This window comes from Taudactylus pleione, unplaced genomic scaffold, assembly GCF_031769625.1.
Source record: "Taudactylus pleione unplaced genomic scaffold, aTauple2 ptg001408l, whole genome shotgun sequence".
Taxonomy (NCBI): Eukaryota; Metazoa; Chordata; class Amphibia; order Anura; family Myobatrachidae; genus Taudactylus; species Taudactylus pleione.
In genome coordinates, this window is record NW_028285808.1 from 3,032,783 (window position 1) to 3,052,917 (window position 20,135).

The window sequence follows — 20,135 nt, forward strand, 5'->3', positions numbered from 1 at the left end:
GATATCCAATTACTGGGGATTTCTATATATACAGAATAGCTGGAATATTAAAAAAGTAGAACTGGTGCAATAACCAAATTTGTCAGGTGGATCATGTAGAAATTGATCAAGGCGATTTCTCATCCAGCATCCAGTCTCTGAACAATGGTCTAAATATTTTAGCAACTACTCTGCATTGCCTACTTACTGCCTTGAATGATAGAAATACATGAACATAAAGTAAAGAAAAACTGAGATTGTAGTGGTGATATTTAAGATCTTAATAGCACTTTAAACCAGGGTTGTGCAGTCAGAGGAGGCAGAGCCTCCCCTGTCATACTCCTGAGCATTGATATAAAAATGATTAGAATAATACAAAGAAGATATTTATAACTTATAAACATCTTCTTTGTTTATTGTAATAATTTTTATAGTTAACACTCACCAGCTTTGTGGAGCTCTCTGGGACTGCAGGGAGACGAGAGGTGAGGCAGCAACAGCTCAGCCTCGCTTCTGTATAGTCAGACACTGCTTGCAGAGCTGGGGGTGGGACCACAGCACGGGATGTAAGCTACACAGAAAGAGAGCTAATAGAGGCATGCCTCTGAGTATGGGGGTGTGCCTTAAGCACTGATGGACACCTTGGATGTCTCATGTGACTAGGAAGTGCACTACAGTGTTTAGAGATAGGAACTCAGGCTCTGATTCAGAGCTGGACGCTCTGAAAGAGCGCTCGCTCTGAATCAGGGCGTTTTTTTGTTTGTTTGTTTTTTTTGTGTGGCCTCCTGGCCGCTCGCATAGCTGTGGGTGACCACCCACAGCTATAGCGAGTGGCCATGATGATGGTCGCGATGGTCAAGACCATCGCGACCATCGGGCTTGCGACGAGACCCTTGTGGTAGGGTCTCGTGGCCGCAAGCCTCAGAGAGATTTCGGCTCTAACAGTAACTCGTGATGTCAGTGGGGCCGGCCCCAAACGGGAGGCGTTCTCATGGGAACGCCTCCGTTTGGGCAGCCACCCCCCCGGCCCGCCCTCCGAATGGGGCGAGCTGTCACTCAACATCGACAGCTCACCCCCTTTGGTGCAAGACCCGGAGCGACGGATTGCCCGTCGCTATCCGGGTCTCGCGAATGCGCACAACGGAGCCGGCTCCGTCGTGCGCATGCGCTCTGGGCCACCATTGACCCGGTTGCGAGCGCTCAGCGCTTGCGACCGGGCCTGAATCAGACCCTCAGTCAGTAGAAGCAAGAGAAGACAAAGTGATGCAGGTAGGAGAATCAATGGACACTGAAGCTTAGGGGTATATTTACTAAAGTGAGAAGTTTTAGAAGTGGAGATGTTGCCCATAGCAGCCAATCAGATTCTACTTAACATTTAACTAGCACCTTCTAGAAGATAATAGCTAGAATCTGTTTGCTATGGGTAACATCTCAACTTATAAAAACTCTCACTTTAGTAAATATCCCCCCTAATGTAGTGAGGGGAGAGTTACAGTGAGTAGAGGATGAGACTGGCTCCCAGCACTCGGACCCATCTCCATGTGTGCCTCCCCAGCCATTGACCTCACTGCACATTCTCACACAAACCCTAAAAATGGGAGGACACTTAAATTACACAGGATCCGGGGCTGGCTCCAGTGGAAATTGTTATAACTCTGAAATCTGGATCAGCAGTAATTTTTGTGTTACAAAATTCTTTTGTGACATATAGAAAGATTTATCATGAGGCACAGAAACCATTTATATGCGGGGTTGGTCTTAGAGATGTAGACAACGAGGCTGATTCTGAGTCGGTCGCAATGCAGATATTCACGCAAATGTCTGGTGTTTGTCAACTGCGCACGCATCGAAGTTGCTAAAAAGGGCACGTGTCCCCCGGTGTGAGCGTACAGGGTTGCAGGACTGATTGAGACGCAGGGTCTTGGGAATGTATTACAAATGTATAGAGCGTTCCTGGGTGGTGACTGGATGGCTGGCTATTCAGACCCACAGTGATGCAATGTCTTATGGGTGTGTCGCATAATGGGCTGTAAACTCAGGCGCCCATTCACTTACATTGGAGGCCAAACTCAGATGGTGAATCTGCATCTACATGGGGGCCGGTGCAAGTTCCGATGATGTGACCGATGGTGGCGTCTAAAGACGCACAAAGTGAGTGTATCAGTCCTTGCGCAATCGGATGCACACTTGTACACCAGGGGGAAGGGCTTACACTAGTATTTAGCATAAAGTCACAGGCGTGAATGCAGCAAAAGAAGCGCACACCATGGCCGTTGTGTCCAACTCAGAATCCGCCCCAACATGTATAACTGACAAATGGATTCCCACAACCTGCTGGGGTAATACAAGTGGGAAATCTGGATAATGGTGAGATGTACGGTATGTATCTGTCTTACCTTCAGCACGAATCCCTCAGGACAGGCGTGATCGTATTTGTACACCTTGTAGACGACCAGGAACACAACACACGCCAAGAACGCCAGAGCGAACAGAACCAAAACAGTCACCTGTGAGAAGGGGGATAAGGAGAATTGCTCAAACTCCACTTTACTCCTGCGCCAGCGATCCAGGTAATGGCATATAACAAAAAGCTATTAATATGAATAGATACATTGTTTATATATAAATCATATTGTCATTTATACAATTAGTTACTTACAATAATATACATAGAAGTATGATGTTTCATGGGCCATAGACGGGATGGGTACGTGATGCCGGAGCTCAGAATCCCGGACGTCATAATCCCAACAGGGTTAGGATACTGACATCAGTATCCTAACCTCCCCCTCCCTGCTGCCTAAACCTAACCACCCCCCCTAGTGCCTAAACCTAACCTACCCCCCTTAGTGCCTAACACTAACCCTCCCCCTAACCCAGTACTTACCGCCAGGATGCTGGCACCGGGATTCTGACAGGTGTTGGGATTCTAAGTGCCGGAATCCCGACTGTCGGGATTAAAACTACATCCCCCATAGACTGTCTCCTCTTTTTATAACATACTCTGCACAATAGCAGAACAATGTAGAAGTACAGAAAGTGCCCCTGCTCTCCAGGCGCAGACAGTGTTTAATACTGACCAAGTCACTCAGAGGTAGATTAACTAAAACCAATAAAAACAGTGGAGGTTTTGCCCATAGCAACCAATCAGAGTGTAGCTATGAATTATCTAGTACATTCTAGAAAGAAAGCTATAATCTGATTGGTTGCAATGGTCAAGAACTTTTAATTTTTCTAAGCTGTAGTAAATCCATCCCTCATTCTTTCTGAGGTATGAACTGCAATTATAAAGCATGTAACCGGTATGGAGAGAACCGAGAACCTGGTACGTTTACACTAGCCTCCCTATTTATCAAATGGCGAATGCACCTATCTCTGGCAAAAACGGGTGTTGTTCCCAGCGATAGGACTTCTCACTATGGGGGAGATGTATCAAATTTTTTTTAAAGAAGTCAATCAGCTTCTATCTATCATTGAATAGAATGTACTAAATAAATGATGGCTATAAGCTGATTGGTTGCTATGGTAACTTCTCCACTGTCTATAAAAGGGTCACCACCAGTGAAAGGAGGACTGTTGCAGGCAGTAGTCCCCTCTGGTTAAAATATTTGCTAAGCTTCAGAGATAAAAGCTGCCTCCATAACAAGGATCGCTGTGGCAAATGTAAGGTACAACTCTTTGTTTGCAATTCTCCTCTCAGGATTGCAACAGCAGGATAAATGCATTAAAAAATGCTTTACTGTTTCAATAAAGCATTTTTTTTTCAATCGTTAATTAGCATTTATATATTTGTAATGTTTAATATTTTTACTATTTATTATTATATATATTATATTTATTTTTAGTGGATCTGGAAGCTAGTCACTGCTACCAGTTACAATGCCCATGTGTGTGCAGGTAGGCTTGGTCAGGCATTTAGAATGTAAGCTCTTAGGAGCAGGTCCCTCTACCCTCTTGTGCTTCTCCCTACTTTACTTTCATCTACTTTTTACTCACCACTAGGGCACCTAACACTTGGTTGCTTATGCTCGGCTGCTTATGTGGGTGTTATGGTTGCTAATGTAGCTATGTATATTCTCCATGTCCTTGTCCTGTATTGTATTGTACTGTTCTGTAAGTCACTGGTCACCTACTGTATATGTTTATGTACTGTGTAAGGCACTGCGGAACACTTGTGGCGCCATATAAATAAGTGATGATAATAATAATGCATATAGCCCCCGAGACTAGCACAGGAGAAGTGGTAAGTTATCAGTTTAGCTGTCCCACCAAAAAAAAAAATTTTTAACGAATTGTGCAATAGCTGGTTTTTATTGCAGAGATAAGCGGCAACAGAAAATCGCGCTGATCACCGCAGATTGATGAATAGGCCCATAGGAGCTGTATTTTACAGCAATTTTTCTAGACTAGAGCAGTTTAGAAAAAGAGAGCAAACATACAGTATGATTAATTGCTAAGGACAATAACACCTCTATCTTGCAAACCAGTTTCCATAAATTTTTTGAAGAGTGTATTACAGCTCAAAAGGATTGTCATACAGTAATGACTTGATAAGGGGAAGGGGGGGTTAGAATGTGCAAGAAAAAAGGAAAAGGTATGCTACAAGCAAATGAACACTGCTCTCCCGCATACAGATATAGTCATTGGGCTCGATTCAATTCAGCGCGATTAATGTGCGAGAGCCGGCATACTCCAACTTAAGTGCCAACTGTCGGACAAAACAGTGCAGTGAATTGAATGGCTGCGGGAGCTCCGTCCCGGGGCTATTCAGCATTGTGCTAAATTAAATCGAGCCCATTGTAAGAGAGACTAATAGGGGAGAGTAGATGAGCGGGAATGTGGTCAAAGAAATGAGGTGAGCCAGAAATAGTGGGGGAGAGAGAAGGTGGGGATGGCAGGAGGTGAGAGAAAGGGGATAAAAAAGAGAGGGGGAGGGAAAGGGTGGAAAAAATGTGGAGAAGGGGGTGAGAATGTCTGTGGATGAAGAGTGACAGAGAAAATAGGGGAAAGGTGGTGAAAAGGTTTGAAGCTAAACATTGGGCTGAGCAGGACACGCCCCCTTCGGCGGCGCACCGCACTATGTTCCCATCTTTTACTTGCTCAAACCCCCTAATAATAAAATTAAATAATTTTTCAAAATTAAGCAAGTATGCTATGTAGTTATATATATATATATATATATATATATATTTTTTTTATTATTATTATTTTTTTTTGTAACGTTAACATATAGACATGTAATGATACAATTGTGAATAAAAGATCTGGTTAATCCATACCCTGTAATTGAAAACGACATATTTAAGATGAATTTATAATTTGCCTTTGCACGCCTTATGCCAGAGCTACAATACGCAGCAGAATTCCCATGCATTCATCCAATAACACTTCAACTGTAATGCTAGGGGCAAAAAATAGCAGCAGATGTAGACTGTCTTTTCCGCATCACATAAATGGATGTAGGCACTCAGAAGTGCTAAGCTGGCTGACTGACAGTACACGGTTAACATCATATAGTATTAGACTATTTTCTCTCCAGCCCTGCCACTTACACACAATAGAGGGTGTTACTGTATTTTGTAGGCTGAACTACTGTAGCCTCAGAGTTCACTGGGAACTAGACTCCATGTTCTCATAGTACGTGTATTAGTGGGCTGTAGATCCCAAATAGTGGATCACGCCACAGAATCTCACACTATTAATATGTTCTCAAAATACATTTTGTACAATTTTCCTTAACAGCTTTCTTCTCCTTTATTCACCCTTGGATCTGACACTCTCTCTAATTACTGCCCCATCTCTCTCCTCCCCTTCGCCTTCAAACTCCTTGAGCAGAATGTCTACAACTGTCTTATCACATTTATTTCCCCCTACTCCCTGCTCGACCCATTTCTGTCAGCTTTCGTCCTCTCCAGTCCACAGAAACTGCCCTCACAAAGCCAGCAATGACCTTGCTGCCAATCCAAAGGCCACTGCTCTCTGCTCATTCTCCTTGACCTCTCTGCTGCTTTTCACACTGTGGACTACCCCCTCCTATTTCAAATCCTTCATTCCCTGGGTCTGCACGATACTGCCCCTCTCCTGGCTGTCCTCCTACCTCTCTGACTGTTCTTTCTCTGTCTCCTTACATGACTCCACTTCTCCCCCGCTTCCTCTACCAGCAGGTGTCCCCCAAGGTTCTGTTCTTAGGGCCTGATTCAGCATGTATCACAATTACAACAGCGTACGCAGATCGGCCGATGGTGCGTACTGCGCATGTGTATGCACCGCAGTGCACAGGACAGCACTGCGATCATGCACGCAGATAGCCTTCACAGTGAGTGACAGGATGTCAGTGTTTGCGGGGAGTAGTCGGAGAAATGCAGGTGTGCCTGTCCATTTGAACGCCACTGCACTGGCGTGCATAAATTAGCCTCTGCGACGGCATATGCAGCTTGAGTACAAGACTTGCAATTTCTAGGACAGATCAGAGCTGCTGTAATTCTGCGTGAGGGGCCGATGTTACTTGATATTACCGGTGTATGCACAGGACTGAGAGGTATTACAGATGTGAGAAAGCTGGAGTGGGCATCTCTATGCTGGCTGAGCAATTGCAAACATTACCACATTTTTGTACCACAACTGTATGCGTAATCGCAGCTCCGATATTAGCAGTGATCCGTAATGAATCAGGCCCTTAGTCCTATCCTATTCTCCCTTTATACATCCTCTTTCATCGGCTCCTTTGGCCTCCAATATCATCTCTATGCTCTATGCGGATGACACTCCGATCTACCTCTCCTCCCCTGACCTTTCCCCCTCTCTCCCCACCCGTATTTCCAACTGTTTCTCTGCTGTTTCCTCTTGGATGTCCCAGCGCTTTCTTAAACTTTACATGTCTAAGACTGAGCTGATAATCCTCCTACCCTCCCGAATTACCTCACTTTCTACAATTTCACTATCTATTGATAGCACCATCATCTCCTCTAGCCCACAAGTGCGCTGTCTTTGAGTTATTCCTGTCTCCCCCCCCCCCCCCCTCCTTAAAACCACACATTCAGTATCTTTTGCAGTCCTGCCGTTTACATCTCAGAAATATCTCCAGGATTAGACCATTTCTCACCCTGGAGGCAACTAAGACCCTCAACCACTCACTAATCATCTCCCAACTGGACTACTGTAACCTCCTCTTATCTGGCCTCCCTGACTCCCACCTCTCTTCACTCCAATCTGTTCTTAATGCTGCTGCCCACCTCATCTTCCTCTCCTAAGGTACTACATCTGCCCCCCCCCTCCTCTCCACCAAGTTCTACACTGGCGCCCCTTCCCCTTCAGAACCCAATTCAAACTCCTTAAGGTGGCCACACACATGGCGAGATGCACACGATCAGTCGATGTGTACGATTTCCCTTGAAACTCTCCCCGGCAGCTCTGCACACAATCTCCACACGATCTGCACACAATTTGGTGTCCAATCTTCAAACGATCTCTCCTGCAGTCAGGCTTTCACAGTGCATCGTGTCCTAGATTGTCAGATCAGCCCTACTGCACGGCAGTACTGACGATGCGATGTGCGACCAGCAGAGACACGCATCGTGATCGTGAGTGGGGACTCACGATTTACTCGATTTGGCCGTATTTTACACGATCTGTCGTTCCAATGTGTCGGAATCGGCCAGATCGGGTAAAATATCGCTATGTGTGTGGCCAGCTTTACTCTTACAGAGAATAACGAGAAAGCTGCTGCTGCTGTGTAGTTTAAAAGTTCTTAATTGATCCCAATAACAAGCTTCTCTGAATCATATAAACACATTTATTGAACACTAAATTAAAATACACTGTAAAATAGATCTCTAAAAGTATATCAATATATATATTGTAATTCTTTTAGAGATACTGTATATTTTACAATGTATTTTATTGTATGTTCAATAAATGTGTTTATATGATTCAGAGAAGCTTGTTATTGGGATCAATTAAGCACTTTTAAACTACACAGCAGCAGCTGCTTTCTCGCTATTTGTGTTTCTTGCTGTATATGTCAGCAGTGCTGCAAGACAGTGTCAGTTGCTAGTCTGATTGTGTAGGAGAATATTTCTAGACTAAGAAATTTCTAATTAATACATTTCTTCATTTGAATCTGACGAGAATTTTTTTATCGTAATTATTTGTTTTATATTTTCATCAACTTACTTTGTGTTTCAAGAGCGCCAGGTGTACACTGAGGAGATCAGTATTACTGACAAACCTCCGTTTATTTATAGAACTTTTTTGTTCTTACTTACAAAGCCCCCACCCAATCCTCTCCCATTTACATCTCCGACCTTATAAATGCCCACAAATAAATGCCGCCTCTCCACCCAAATGATTACTTCCTCCCACTCTGGCCTCCAAGACTTTTCCCATGCTGCTCCTTTCCTCCGGAACTCTCTCCCTCTCCAACTCTCCACATCTCTACAAAACTTCAAACAGGCTCTCAAGACCCACTTCTTTATCATAGCCTTCCAGCTCTCATCCTAACCCACTGCTTCATGCTCAACTGTCAACATTGTAGCATCGACATTGACGTTATGAATGTTGAATTTGTAAATGTCAACAATATGACTGCATCCTATTTGGCAAGCCCTTTATTGACTACCATCTGAAAAAGGTTGATAAACCTTATTGTGCTATTTATAAAAGGGCTTTACCCTACTTTAAACAATTTACCGCCATCCCCGTTGGCTCTATAGGGAGTGCAGCTTAACTATAGTTACCTATTTACCAAGCAATGAAAAGCATTATCTTTATTTTTCCTATGCTTGTTAATGGGAGGCTTCGCTGGATATGGACATGACTGGACTGCACGATGCTTCGCTGCTGGCAACCCAGAAGAAGACCCCACTAAAAAGGAGACACCGCCACACTTTGTCGTAAGTTGTATTGGTGGGTACTGCCAGTAGCATGTAACATTGTGAAAAGCAGCAATGCAAAACTAGTGGCGTTGCCGGTACCAGAAAATATTAATAAATATCATTTTATCACCAGTTCTGTCTGGGACTAGCACCAGTACAAATTACAGATACCAAAGGTGCAAGAAACCAATTCTATGCAGGTTACATAGAAAATGACCGGACATAGGGATTATATGTATTGATCATATGCGCAAATAGCTGTGATAGCAGTGGATTAATGTCACAGAGAAGCCATCTGATTTCAAATCTTCGCACTGTCCCATCAAGCTGCTACCGTGGTTAACTAACCTATCTAAAGTGACGCCATCTTATGAGGCATGAAAAATGACTGCCCTTACTCAGACACCAGACACAGAAAGTGCTAAATATTTTTATCTATGTTCGTTTAGGGTCATTCCTGTGCCCCGCAACCATCTCAGATTTTTATGAAAATTTTTTTAGTTAAGAGAGGATGTCAGAAAAACTATTTCTGAGGGGCGTGGCTTGGCCGGCATTAGGTGCGGATGCGCCTGGACCCAGTTCTGGAGACTCTGAGGGATACTTCCCTCCCCATTTGGTATCTCTGCCCCTCTATTGCCCTCTGAGGTGGCTGGAGTCCTGTCCCTCCCTTGGAGGTCACATCACCTACCGCGGGTTCTGATCACGGCGGATCCGCAAATTGAGACCTAGTCGGGCTCCGAAGCCGCGGCCTAAATTTACAAGGGCTGCCCGCGACGCGCTCCCGCGAGTGCAATCGTGGTAATTTGAGATCGACAAGACCCGCTAGGGACCGTTGGCTCTACCTTATTAGCCTACCTTCTTCTCCGCAACCCCGGACACCATGAAACTACAGGGCTTACGCACTGCAGGGGCTTCTCTACAGCACTGGGAACAGAGCCTCAGGCGGCCATCTTGACAGCACTTTATGTGAATCCTGTCACAACACAGCCACAGATACTGTCTGTGCCTCACCATCCAAGGCTCTGGCTACATCTCCATAAGTAGTTGCCCCCTGTGTCTCCTAGAACATGTATTTGGGTGCCCCTCTATACGGGACAGTACCTCACCCCTCATGGTGCCTCCTATGATGGGCTGATCTCCAGCACACCTATGCAGTGTCCTACTGGCGACCTGATATACCTGTGATAACCCCTGTCCTCTGGTCTCCTAGCTCTCCCTCTGGTGCTTTTCTGGACCACTCCTCCGTCAACATGCCGACAAAGAAAGGGGGGAAGACCCCCTCATCTGCCCGCTCCTATCCAATTTCCTAAACCATCTAGTTCTGGGGATAGAACCCCCACGACTACCCTGGGGAAAAAGTCGGGTCCTGTTGTACCACTATTAACCTTAAGTTCACCTTCCATGGCAGGAGCAGGTTTGGATCTGGATCCTACAGCCCCCCTTACTACCCAAACCATGCTCCAGTTGTTTACTGCTTTCCGTACAAATATTCTTTCGGGCATGGAAACCTCAGTCCAAGCACTTCGTGCGGGCCTTGTGGGTATAGCGGGTCGCACAGACCATTTGGAGGGTAAGATGCAAGAGTTGGTGGAGTCTCACAATGACCTTCTAACTGCGCACTCTGAGCTACAGGCCGAAATGACTTCCGTCAAAGACAAGCTGGCGGATTTAGAGGACAGGTCGAGAAGAAACAACATCAAGATTAGAGGCATTCCTGATTCTGTAGCACCTAAGGAGTTACCGGAATACGTAACCAAGCTGTTCCAGAGACTCCTTCCGTCGGCGACAGAGCAGGATCTGCTCATTGACAGAATACATCGCTTACCAAAACCAAGAGGTGGCTCTGCCACCTATCCCAGAGACACCCTGATGAGGATACACTTTTTTCATGTGAAGGAAAATATTCTAAAAGCGGCTAGACAGGCTGAAGGATCCGACATTTTGGGTGGTCTACAAATCTTCCCAGATCTATCGCCCTATACTTTGGCCAAAAGGCGCTCATATCATGCTATAACTGCTGCATTACTTGGTAATGAAATTCCTTATCGCTGGGGATTCCCTGTTAAGATCCTGGTACATCACGATTCTTCAACATACGTAATATCTTCCATTGAAACAGGTGTCAAGCTATTAGCGGACTGGGACATTAATATCTCGTCTACTGCTCCTACCTCTTCGGAATGGATTTCCCTTGGCTGATGTGGTATCTATATGTTTTTGATATGCTATTTCTTGAATCTATTCTTGAAATTATTCCGGCTGTTTCTAGGTATTATAGTATTATACTAGTATCTCTGATTGGATATATTTTCGATGAACAAAATAGCTTGTTATTGATATATTCAATTAACAATAGCTATATTTGCCTCTTATGTCTATTTGTTCTTTTTTACAATCGCTATTGTACTTTAAATGTGTTATGTTTCAAGTTAACCAGCCAGACTCTCTGGTAGGCTGGAATCGGTTAACCGGTTAATTGTTTAGCTAATATGATAGATCCATATATTTCTGGGTTTTTTTTTTCTTTTCTCTCCTTTATGCTATCTTTGCTGATTTTTGTTTTTGGATATTATTTTACATTTATATGGATTCAGGTTCATATACGCAATGATATGCTCTCTTAATGTCATTGATTATTGTGTAAGATGATTTTTGCCATATTATATGATATTTCTATTAGCTCATTATGTTTATCAGGTTGGTTATATTCTGTTTATATTATTGATATGTAGGATATTGGACACTGTGTGGGTGGGTCCTGCTTGGGCCGCCTTCCCACTGCTCCTTTTTTTCTGATAGTTTTGTCTTCCAAAAATTTCCCGGAGACAAACACTATAGCCCTAATTTATTTTTATTTTTTTTCTAGGGCTATTTCAGTTTTTCAAGACCCTTTATCCCTATGCCTTACTTTCCTATTTTTCCCTCCATTCCCTTCCCTCCCACCTCTGGGGAATTCAGATTTGTGCCCGATTACATGATCATATTATTTTTCTCTCTAATATACCATGGTTAAATTTTTCTCTTTGAACGTCCACGGCCTTAACTCTCCCAATAAAAGACGTCTAGTTCTAGACACATTCCATAAGGAAAAAGCGAGGTTGGTTGCTCTCCAGGAAACCCATTTTTCATCCTTAGCCCCCCCTGTTCTATGTAATTACCGATATCCTATTGCTTACTATGCAAATGGCCCTTTTAAAAGAAATGGAGTAGCCATTTTGTTTCACCGCTCAGTACAGTTTGAAATAACAACTCAGCTGATAAAGATGGCAGATACCTTATCTTAGTAGGGAAATTGGAGGATAGTGTGGTGACATTAGTTTCAGTGTATGCCCCAAACTCACGCCAAGTGCCCTTTTTACGCAAACTGTTGGGGACTCTTCAGACGGTTCAGCAGGGTCATCTAATACTCATGGGTGATTTCAACTTAGTGTTGGATGATAAGCTGGATAAGTCACCAATAGTTTCTGGTTCTACAGCAGGGAGGAGCTCTGCTGGTGCTTTGCGGCAACTACTTGTCGAATTGATCTTTATGATGTTTGGAGGTTTCGTTCTCCTTTTGGTTAAGGATTATACTTATTTTTCTCACGTCCACAACTCCTACTCCCGGATTGATTTCATTTTGCTTGATAAGTGGTCGCTGCAACACACACGTAGCTCTACCATTATCCCTGTGGTGTGGTCAGACCATGCAGCGGTAACTTGGACATGGAAGTGTTCCCAATCCAATATACCCCCTAGGCAGTGGAGATTCCCAAGTTACTTGTTGTCTTCTCCTGAAGCGGTCAAGGTGCTGTCTGACGCTCTGTCTGCCTATTTGACGACTAACTCCCCTTCTGATACATCTGTCCCGACATTCTGGTGCGCTTTGAAAACTGTGCTACGAGGGGATAGCCATACAGACAGGGTCCAGACTTCGGAAACAATACTTTAATCAACAGACTACCCTAGAATAACGCCTCCAACAGGTGGAGTCGCTGAATAGGACCCACCCCACCCGCCTGCTTAAACGAGAGTTGGTCTCTATCCGAAACCAGCTTCATAAGCTGTTTCTGTCTCGTATGCAATTTGCCTATACTAAATTACAACAAAAGTTCTATACATTAGGTAACAGATCCGGCAACGGCAAGCTTTTGGCCAACAAACTCCGAGCTCGACATACTAGAAATAGAATTAAATCCATCCGGACTACTGATGGACAAATTTTATTAAACCCATCATATATAACTAAGGAGTTTTCTCGATATTACGAGAAATTATATAATTTAAAGGATGTTTCCACTGTCTCCCAGCCTACAGCTACCCTTATTTCCTCTTTCCTGAAGGACCTTAATTAACCAAAGTTAAGGGGGGGAGATTTGGAGTCCCTTAATTCAGCTTGGTCTGCTGAGGAAATCTCAGAGGTAATTAAATCATTGCTGTCAGAGAAGGCACCTGGTCCGGATGGATTCACAAACTCTTTTTACAAGAAATTTTCACCTGACCTCACACCTATTCTCCATAATCTTTTTATGTATGCTACAAAAAAAAGCTCCCTACCTAATGAAATGCTACAAGCCCAAATAATTACTATCCATAAGCAAGGAAAAGACCCCTCTCTGTGTCAGAGCTATAGGCCAATTGCCTTGCTTAACACAGACGTGAAAATCTTTTCAAAATTAATTGCCAATAGACTATCTCCTTACATCCCCCATCTTATCCATCCGGATCAGGCTGGTTTTGTTCAAGGTAGACAGACATCCGACAATACTCGTAGAGTATATGGTCTTGTGGAACTACTGCTTAGGGAAAAACGGGAAGCTATATTCCTCTCCCTAGATGCCGAAAAGGCATTTGACCACCTTAATTGGGATTTCCTACATGCGGTTTTGTCGGAGTTTGGATTTCAGGGCGAGATAGCGACATCTATCTCGGCACTTTATAGCTGCCCTACGGCCTCAGTGTTGAGTAATGGTTTTACATCGCCAGTCTTTGAGATCACCAATGGTACTCGACAAGGATTCCCCTCTCCCCGTTTATGTATGTACTAGCTGTTGAGCCATTCGCTGCCTCTATTCGTAATGCTTTAACTTTCCCTGGGATACGGGTGGGTGCCTCTTACCACAAATTGAGTCTATTTGCGGATGACGTAATTGTTAGTCACTGAACCTAGTTCTTCTTTACGTACCCTGCATAATATAATTGACCAATATAGTGCAGTATCTTACTATAGGCTCAATACTACTAAAACGGAAGCCTTGCCCTTCCATGTACCCTTTGATACCCTGGCTGTACTAAAAACCTCCTATAATTATATATTGAAAAAGGATTCTATTTCCTGTTTAGGCATCCATATCTCCAATAAGATGTCTAGCTTAGCAGATATTAATTATAAACCCCTCCTGAAGCACGTTGATGATTTACTGAAGCGATGGATACGTTTTGAGATTTCCTGGCTAGGTAGATTAGCTGCATTTAAAATGTCAATTCTACCCAAATTAATGTATTTGTTTCGAACAATCCCCTACTTGATTCCCCATGCGTATATTAGACAGATCCGGTCCATTATTTTGCGGTATGTTTGGGAGGGTAGGACCCCTAGGATTGCTTTTACCCGTTTGTCTAGATCACGAAGATTAGGTGGGCTGGAGGTCCCCGATTTGGTGGCCTATCAATATGCTTGTTTGGTTGCTCAGATCAGCGTTGGTCCCTTCCTCCTGGCACCAAACCATGGGCAGATCTAGAGAAGAGCCTTTGTCCTCAATTTCTCCTGATAGATCTTATTTGGACCCCTAAACAACTACGTCCTTTGACTGCAGATACCCCCGTGCCATAATTGATTCTTTAAAAGCGTGGGATCTCACGGTAGTTTCCACTAGAGGGCTTACTCTCCCGACTTGTAATTTATCGTTGTCTGCCCTTCCCCACTTGATACCTGACTTCGATATCTCGATATGGCAAATATGTGGTCTCACCTCTATTGCAGATATGATGGATAATAGATCCATTAGGTCTTTCTCTTCCCTCCAACTACAATATAAGCTTCCAGCTAGGGAATTGTATACTTATATTAGGTTAAATCACTGGCTCTCCAGTATGCTTAAAATCTCTGGTACTTCTAACATCACCTAATATATTGTCTAGATTGCTATTCGGTACTTCTAGGGGTCAATACGGTTCTGGTATAATATCTATCAAGAACACGAGGAAGTGGGTAAATCTTCTGCGCAACTACAATGGGAATCTGATCTACATACCATATTTTCACCACAACAGTGGGAAACTATATATTTAACAGCTTATCGTTTCTCTAGATGCCATAACCATCTGGAAAAGCAATTTAAACTATTGCAGAGGCTTTATTTACACCAGCTAAACTACATAAAATCTGGCCTACCCAGTCAAAATTTTGCTGGAGAAACTGCATGGAAATAGGTGATATTTTTCATGTCTTTTGGAGCTGCCCTAGCATTCGATCTTTGTGGAGCGAGGTGTTTACACTAGCTTATAAAATTCTGCACATCCGTCTTCAGGAATCCCCCTCTCTGGCGTTATTTCTATCTACCCTGCTGATTTGTCTAAATCTGGAAGTTATGTATTTGGCCATATATTTATAGCTACCAGAGCGGCTATCGCACAGAACTGGAAATGTTCTATGCCTCCCTCCCTTCACAAGATAATAGGTAAAATCCACCATGCTTTCTTGATGGAAACCCTAGGAGTACCGTATTCTTCTTCAGCCTCCTCTCCCCTTATTAAGTGGTTTAGCTGGCACGAATTTACAACTAACAGTGAAGGTAAAGGAGTTTCTTGAAACTTCTTACATTTTTTTTTTCTTTTTCTTCTCACTTCTCTTCGTTTGCCTTCTGTTTGGTTGGTAGGACTGTATACATTTTCCAGCTTCTGTGGTTTCTTTTTCTTTTAACTAATTCTTTTTTGGGGGGTCACTGTTTTTGCTACTATTTGAATTTGTGGTCTCTAATTTATTTGCTATTTGTTTATTTTTATTTTTTTCAAGTATCACCAAATGTATTGTTGGATATATTGATATCGAAACTGTATCAGATTCCCTCCCTCCCTTCCCTTCCTCTTCTCCTTTCTGTATCCCTTCCCCTCCGTGGCTCACGGATTTATATTCTAATAAAAACTATTAATGAAAAAAAGATATTTCTGACAAATATCTTGACTGTCTGACCGTTAGTTTCTGAAATATTGATTTTTAAATTTATTAAACTATTCACTAATTGCGGCTTATTTATTCCAGTTTATTTGACGTCTCACGGGTGTTTATTAAGGAATCACCACAAAATTTGGACCCCTAAGGTAACTTTTCCTCCCAAATCCAAATCAAATTATTCTATCTGCCTTACGATTCGAGTTACAGCCAAAATGCGAGCTTTTGGAACAGAATTAAAAACGCTAGGTTAAATCAACATTAGATATCCCAATCTGTCTTAGGTGCTTCACAAAGGTATACATTACAACCACAGAATAAAAATCAGCATGGTGCTCTGTTTCATAGTGGAGAAAAAAATAACGTTTGATTACTGATTTATATTCTATATTTATTTTGAATAGGACTGAAAGCCTCTGTATTATAGAAAGGGAAGGTAATGTGTATTTGTCACATTGAATGCAGCCATATTGTGGACTGAACAAATGTTCATCCTATCAGTACACTTGGATCGCATGACGTCGCAAGTCACCTGAGCAGTCCCACTAGCTCCTAGTGACACGATACGCTTTTTCTATGGTGAAAGGTGCTTTAACGGCTGATCGGAAAGAATTAATTCTGTTGACAGAATCCGGTTTTACAGAGCCACGCTCACAACACCGATATGTACTTAATGATGAATACATCGTTTAATTACACTAAATATTTGTCTTTGTTACAAAAACATCCTTCAGGTCTCTTGAAATCAACAGCGGCAGCAGCTAGCACGATGATTCTCAATTATCAAAGACCCAGGAGATAATGCCAGACAACACCCTGCTTAATTACCATATTTCTGACGCGCCATCCATTATTCATACTCTCCTCGGTTGGGATTATAACAATGGATACAGCTGGTAATAAGAGCAGACTTCTCTACAATGCCCCTTTCTACCTGTATATTTGTGATTCTGACACCCGCTGCCGCTGAAGGCTCATACGGATACCGTGCAACATTTCCATTTGGAATCATGGAGATGAAAGGATTCCAAGAAGGAGCTACTAGCCTACCAGTTTAACCTGTCATCTTCAGAGATGGAACATCTTAGAAAATCTTGTGTGATGCTGTGGTTACCTAGCAGCACATCATAGCAACACGGGAAGGCTCAATAAACTCCACAGCGACAAACAAGTGCACACATTAACATATATATATTTTTTTGTATATATATATATATATATATATATATATATATACATACAGCACTGTAATAAAATCTTAGCGTCTGTATAAGAGATGCAGTATATTCATTTCATTTGTTTCACTTTATTCGCCCCACACTTTCAAGATTCTATCAAATGTGTGATATGAGCATTTACTAAGCTGTTATTATTACTTTCTTTTTTATTACTTTATTTTATTTATGCAGCACAGTAGTATAGCACTGTTCTGCCTTAGCTGGGCTAACAATCTAATTTGCCCAACCCAGGCACACAAACACCAATTTCATTAAAAGCCAGTTAACCCACCAATATGTGGGAGGAAAGAGGAGCATCCACAGGAAACCCACGCAAGCAACTAGTTTGCAAATGAATTGATAGAGGAACTCAGAAAATGGCTGTAACTATAAAGCAGAGAGCACAGGAGCTATACAGGCATTATTTATAATAAATTGGCAGTATAATTATTGTGGCTGTAGGGCATTTCGACAGAATATTTTTCAATTTTCCTGGTTTATGCCGTTTATTTCACCAGTTTCTCTTTCTAGTTCTACATTGTACCCTTTGTAAATAAAAGTTGGATTTATTTATTTATTTTTATTTTTTTTAAGAATTCTAACTAATATGAAAAAGCAGATAGATGATTTCCTAGTAAATTAAATGGGGTCCCTCTGCTAAAACTAAACAGCTCCACTTAGCTGCTATATTATGCTAAAAAGGACAATTTGTACTATCCTTGGTGTTTTAAATTTTGAGGTCAAGCCTTCCGAGAAGCAGTGGTTCAAAAGTCACTGCTTAGTAAGTTTACCCCAAAATTATTTTCTGTTTAGCAAATCACAGTCACTTCAAAATAAAACACTATACACTTTTTTAATTCTATTTTTGTTAATAGCAACAAAAAAAAATAAAACTGTTTCAGGGATGTGATTCCAACCTTGAATGCTGTATTTAAAAGAAAAACAAATATTTACTGCTACTTATCACCCACCTCACATAAGTACTATTCTTTATATAGCAGTTTCCATTCCTCCTCCACAAATCAATAGCAAGAGCTTTTTCTACTGTAAATTGTAATCTGCTGACAAAAGTACAATCAGGAATCAAATGAAACAGACGTCTGGTGGTCACGGATCAAAAGTGTAATATTCATGATAAAGTATATTAGCTAGAGATCTGCGCTGACCCCCATGTTTTGGTTAAGGTTTTAGATCTTGGATTCATCTTTGTGTTTTGGTTCTGTATTTTTTTTTTAATGATAAAAACAGCTGACATCATGTAATTTGGGCCTGTTTTTGTTCCTACAGTATTAATCTCAATAACATTCAAGTACAGTCAATTTTGACCACCTCACACAATATTGTTCACCAATATTATCCAAGGCTGGGTGGCTAAACTAAGCAACAGAGCAGCGGCACAAACACACGGCAGTTTAAAAGACTATAGAACATCTATGAAACATTGCCACACAGCAGTGGCAGACAAGATGACAGTTTAATAGACTATACGATCCCACAGAAACCAGGAATATTTTCATTAATCAAGAAATAGATCAGAAGCCTGAGGGCAGTACAGGGAAATGGAGGTGAAGATATGTATGTAGTGGAAGGCAGGTAAAGAATGGAAGGATTGATTAGTCAATTAATAAAGCAATTAAATAAAAAAAAATTATGAGGGAGGAGGGGGGTAGTATGGCCAGCAGGTCAGCCTCCTAATATTGTGTTCTCTAACCCTTGTTGGTAATCCTTGGCTGGTAACATTGTATTATTATTAGTATTAGAGCAATAACCAATAAAACTGTCTATGCAAAAAAGATCGTCCCCAGTGCCCCCCAAAAATACAGCCCATTATGAAAAGTATAGTGGTGCAAGATGGAATTGTCCTTGGGCCCTCCCACCTACCCTTATGTTAAAAAGGACATGCACATTTTAACAAACCAAGCACTTCAGCAACAGGGACTGCCACTTTTTCTTGGTTTGTTTGGTCCTCCACAACACAATTATTTTGGAAGGTCTACCTCCAATCATTAATGAGGAGGTTAATGATGATGAGGGTTTGGCGGTGAAGGTTGCATGTGTTGGTCCAAACTGCTGGAAGCTGATACTGGACTGCTTGCTATTATTTTATAAATTATTATAACTTTGTTCAATAAGCTGCATGAACTCGCTGCAAATGACATAACAAGTAGGGGATGCCTAGATGGTTAACATCCCTACCTCTACTAACACAACTGTTGTCAGAATATGGGTTAAAAATAATTCCACACCCAAGAGGTGGCTTTTCTGGTCTTATACCCAGGCATGACAATGGCTTTATTTTTATCACGAGCAAGAACTGCTACTACTGGTGGCTAACTTACACAAATAACATCCTCATCATTAACATCCTCATTAGTGTCACACAGTACAAAAATATCCCCCTCATCCTGCTCTTGCACTTCTACACTAGCATCTTAAAATTCTATTATGTCACCATCTTTACTTATACTGCTCATCCCCACATTTGCAGAGGGTGCAGAAATGGTGGAAGGAGGCATCACTATGAGTACAATGTCAGAAACAGCAGACTCACACATATCTACCGTTGACACCCCTAGGCTCTCCGCAGGGATTTGTGAAAATACAGTTTGTTCTTCAGCCTTTGTGGTGGTCTGTTTTTTGGGCACTGATTTGTCTGTATTAAAAATGACAATTGTACTACTAGACTCAGAGCATAAAGGTGTTGCAGCATCATCATAATATGTGGTTACAGAAGAAGATGCCTGACTGCATTTGGCATTCTTCTAGTGCAGGCCCAAATAAACATTTTATGTGGCCCAACAGTGTGGGCCCAAATATATATAATATGCGGCCCACATCCCTGCCACGTTAGGAGTTCAGCTCCAATCGGGCAGTGTTTACTTTATTTAAAACTGGCAACGCTGGTCTCTGAAGCGA

At 42.2% G+C, this 20,135-nt stretch overlaps 1 protein-coding gene across 1 annotated transcript in view; it reads right to left on the minus strand.

Moving 5' to 3' along the window:
* The window catches only part of NSG1 (neuronal vesicle trafficking associated 1), a 67,948-nt gene that overhangs the window by 22,335 nt on the left and 25,478 nt on the right, over positions 1–20,135 (minus strand). The window contains exon 4 of the mRNA XM_088463566.1: positions 2,376–2,486. Coding sequence (XP_088319692.1) covers positions 2,376–2,486 — 111 coding nt within the window. The remainder of the gene's footprint in view (positions 1–2,375; positions 2,487–20,135) is intronic.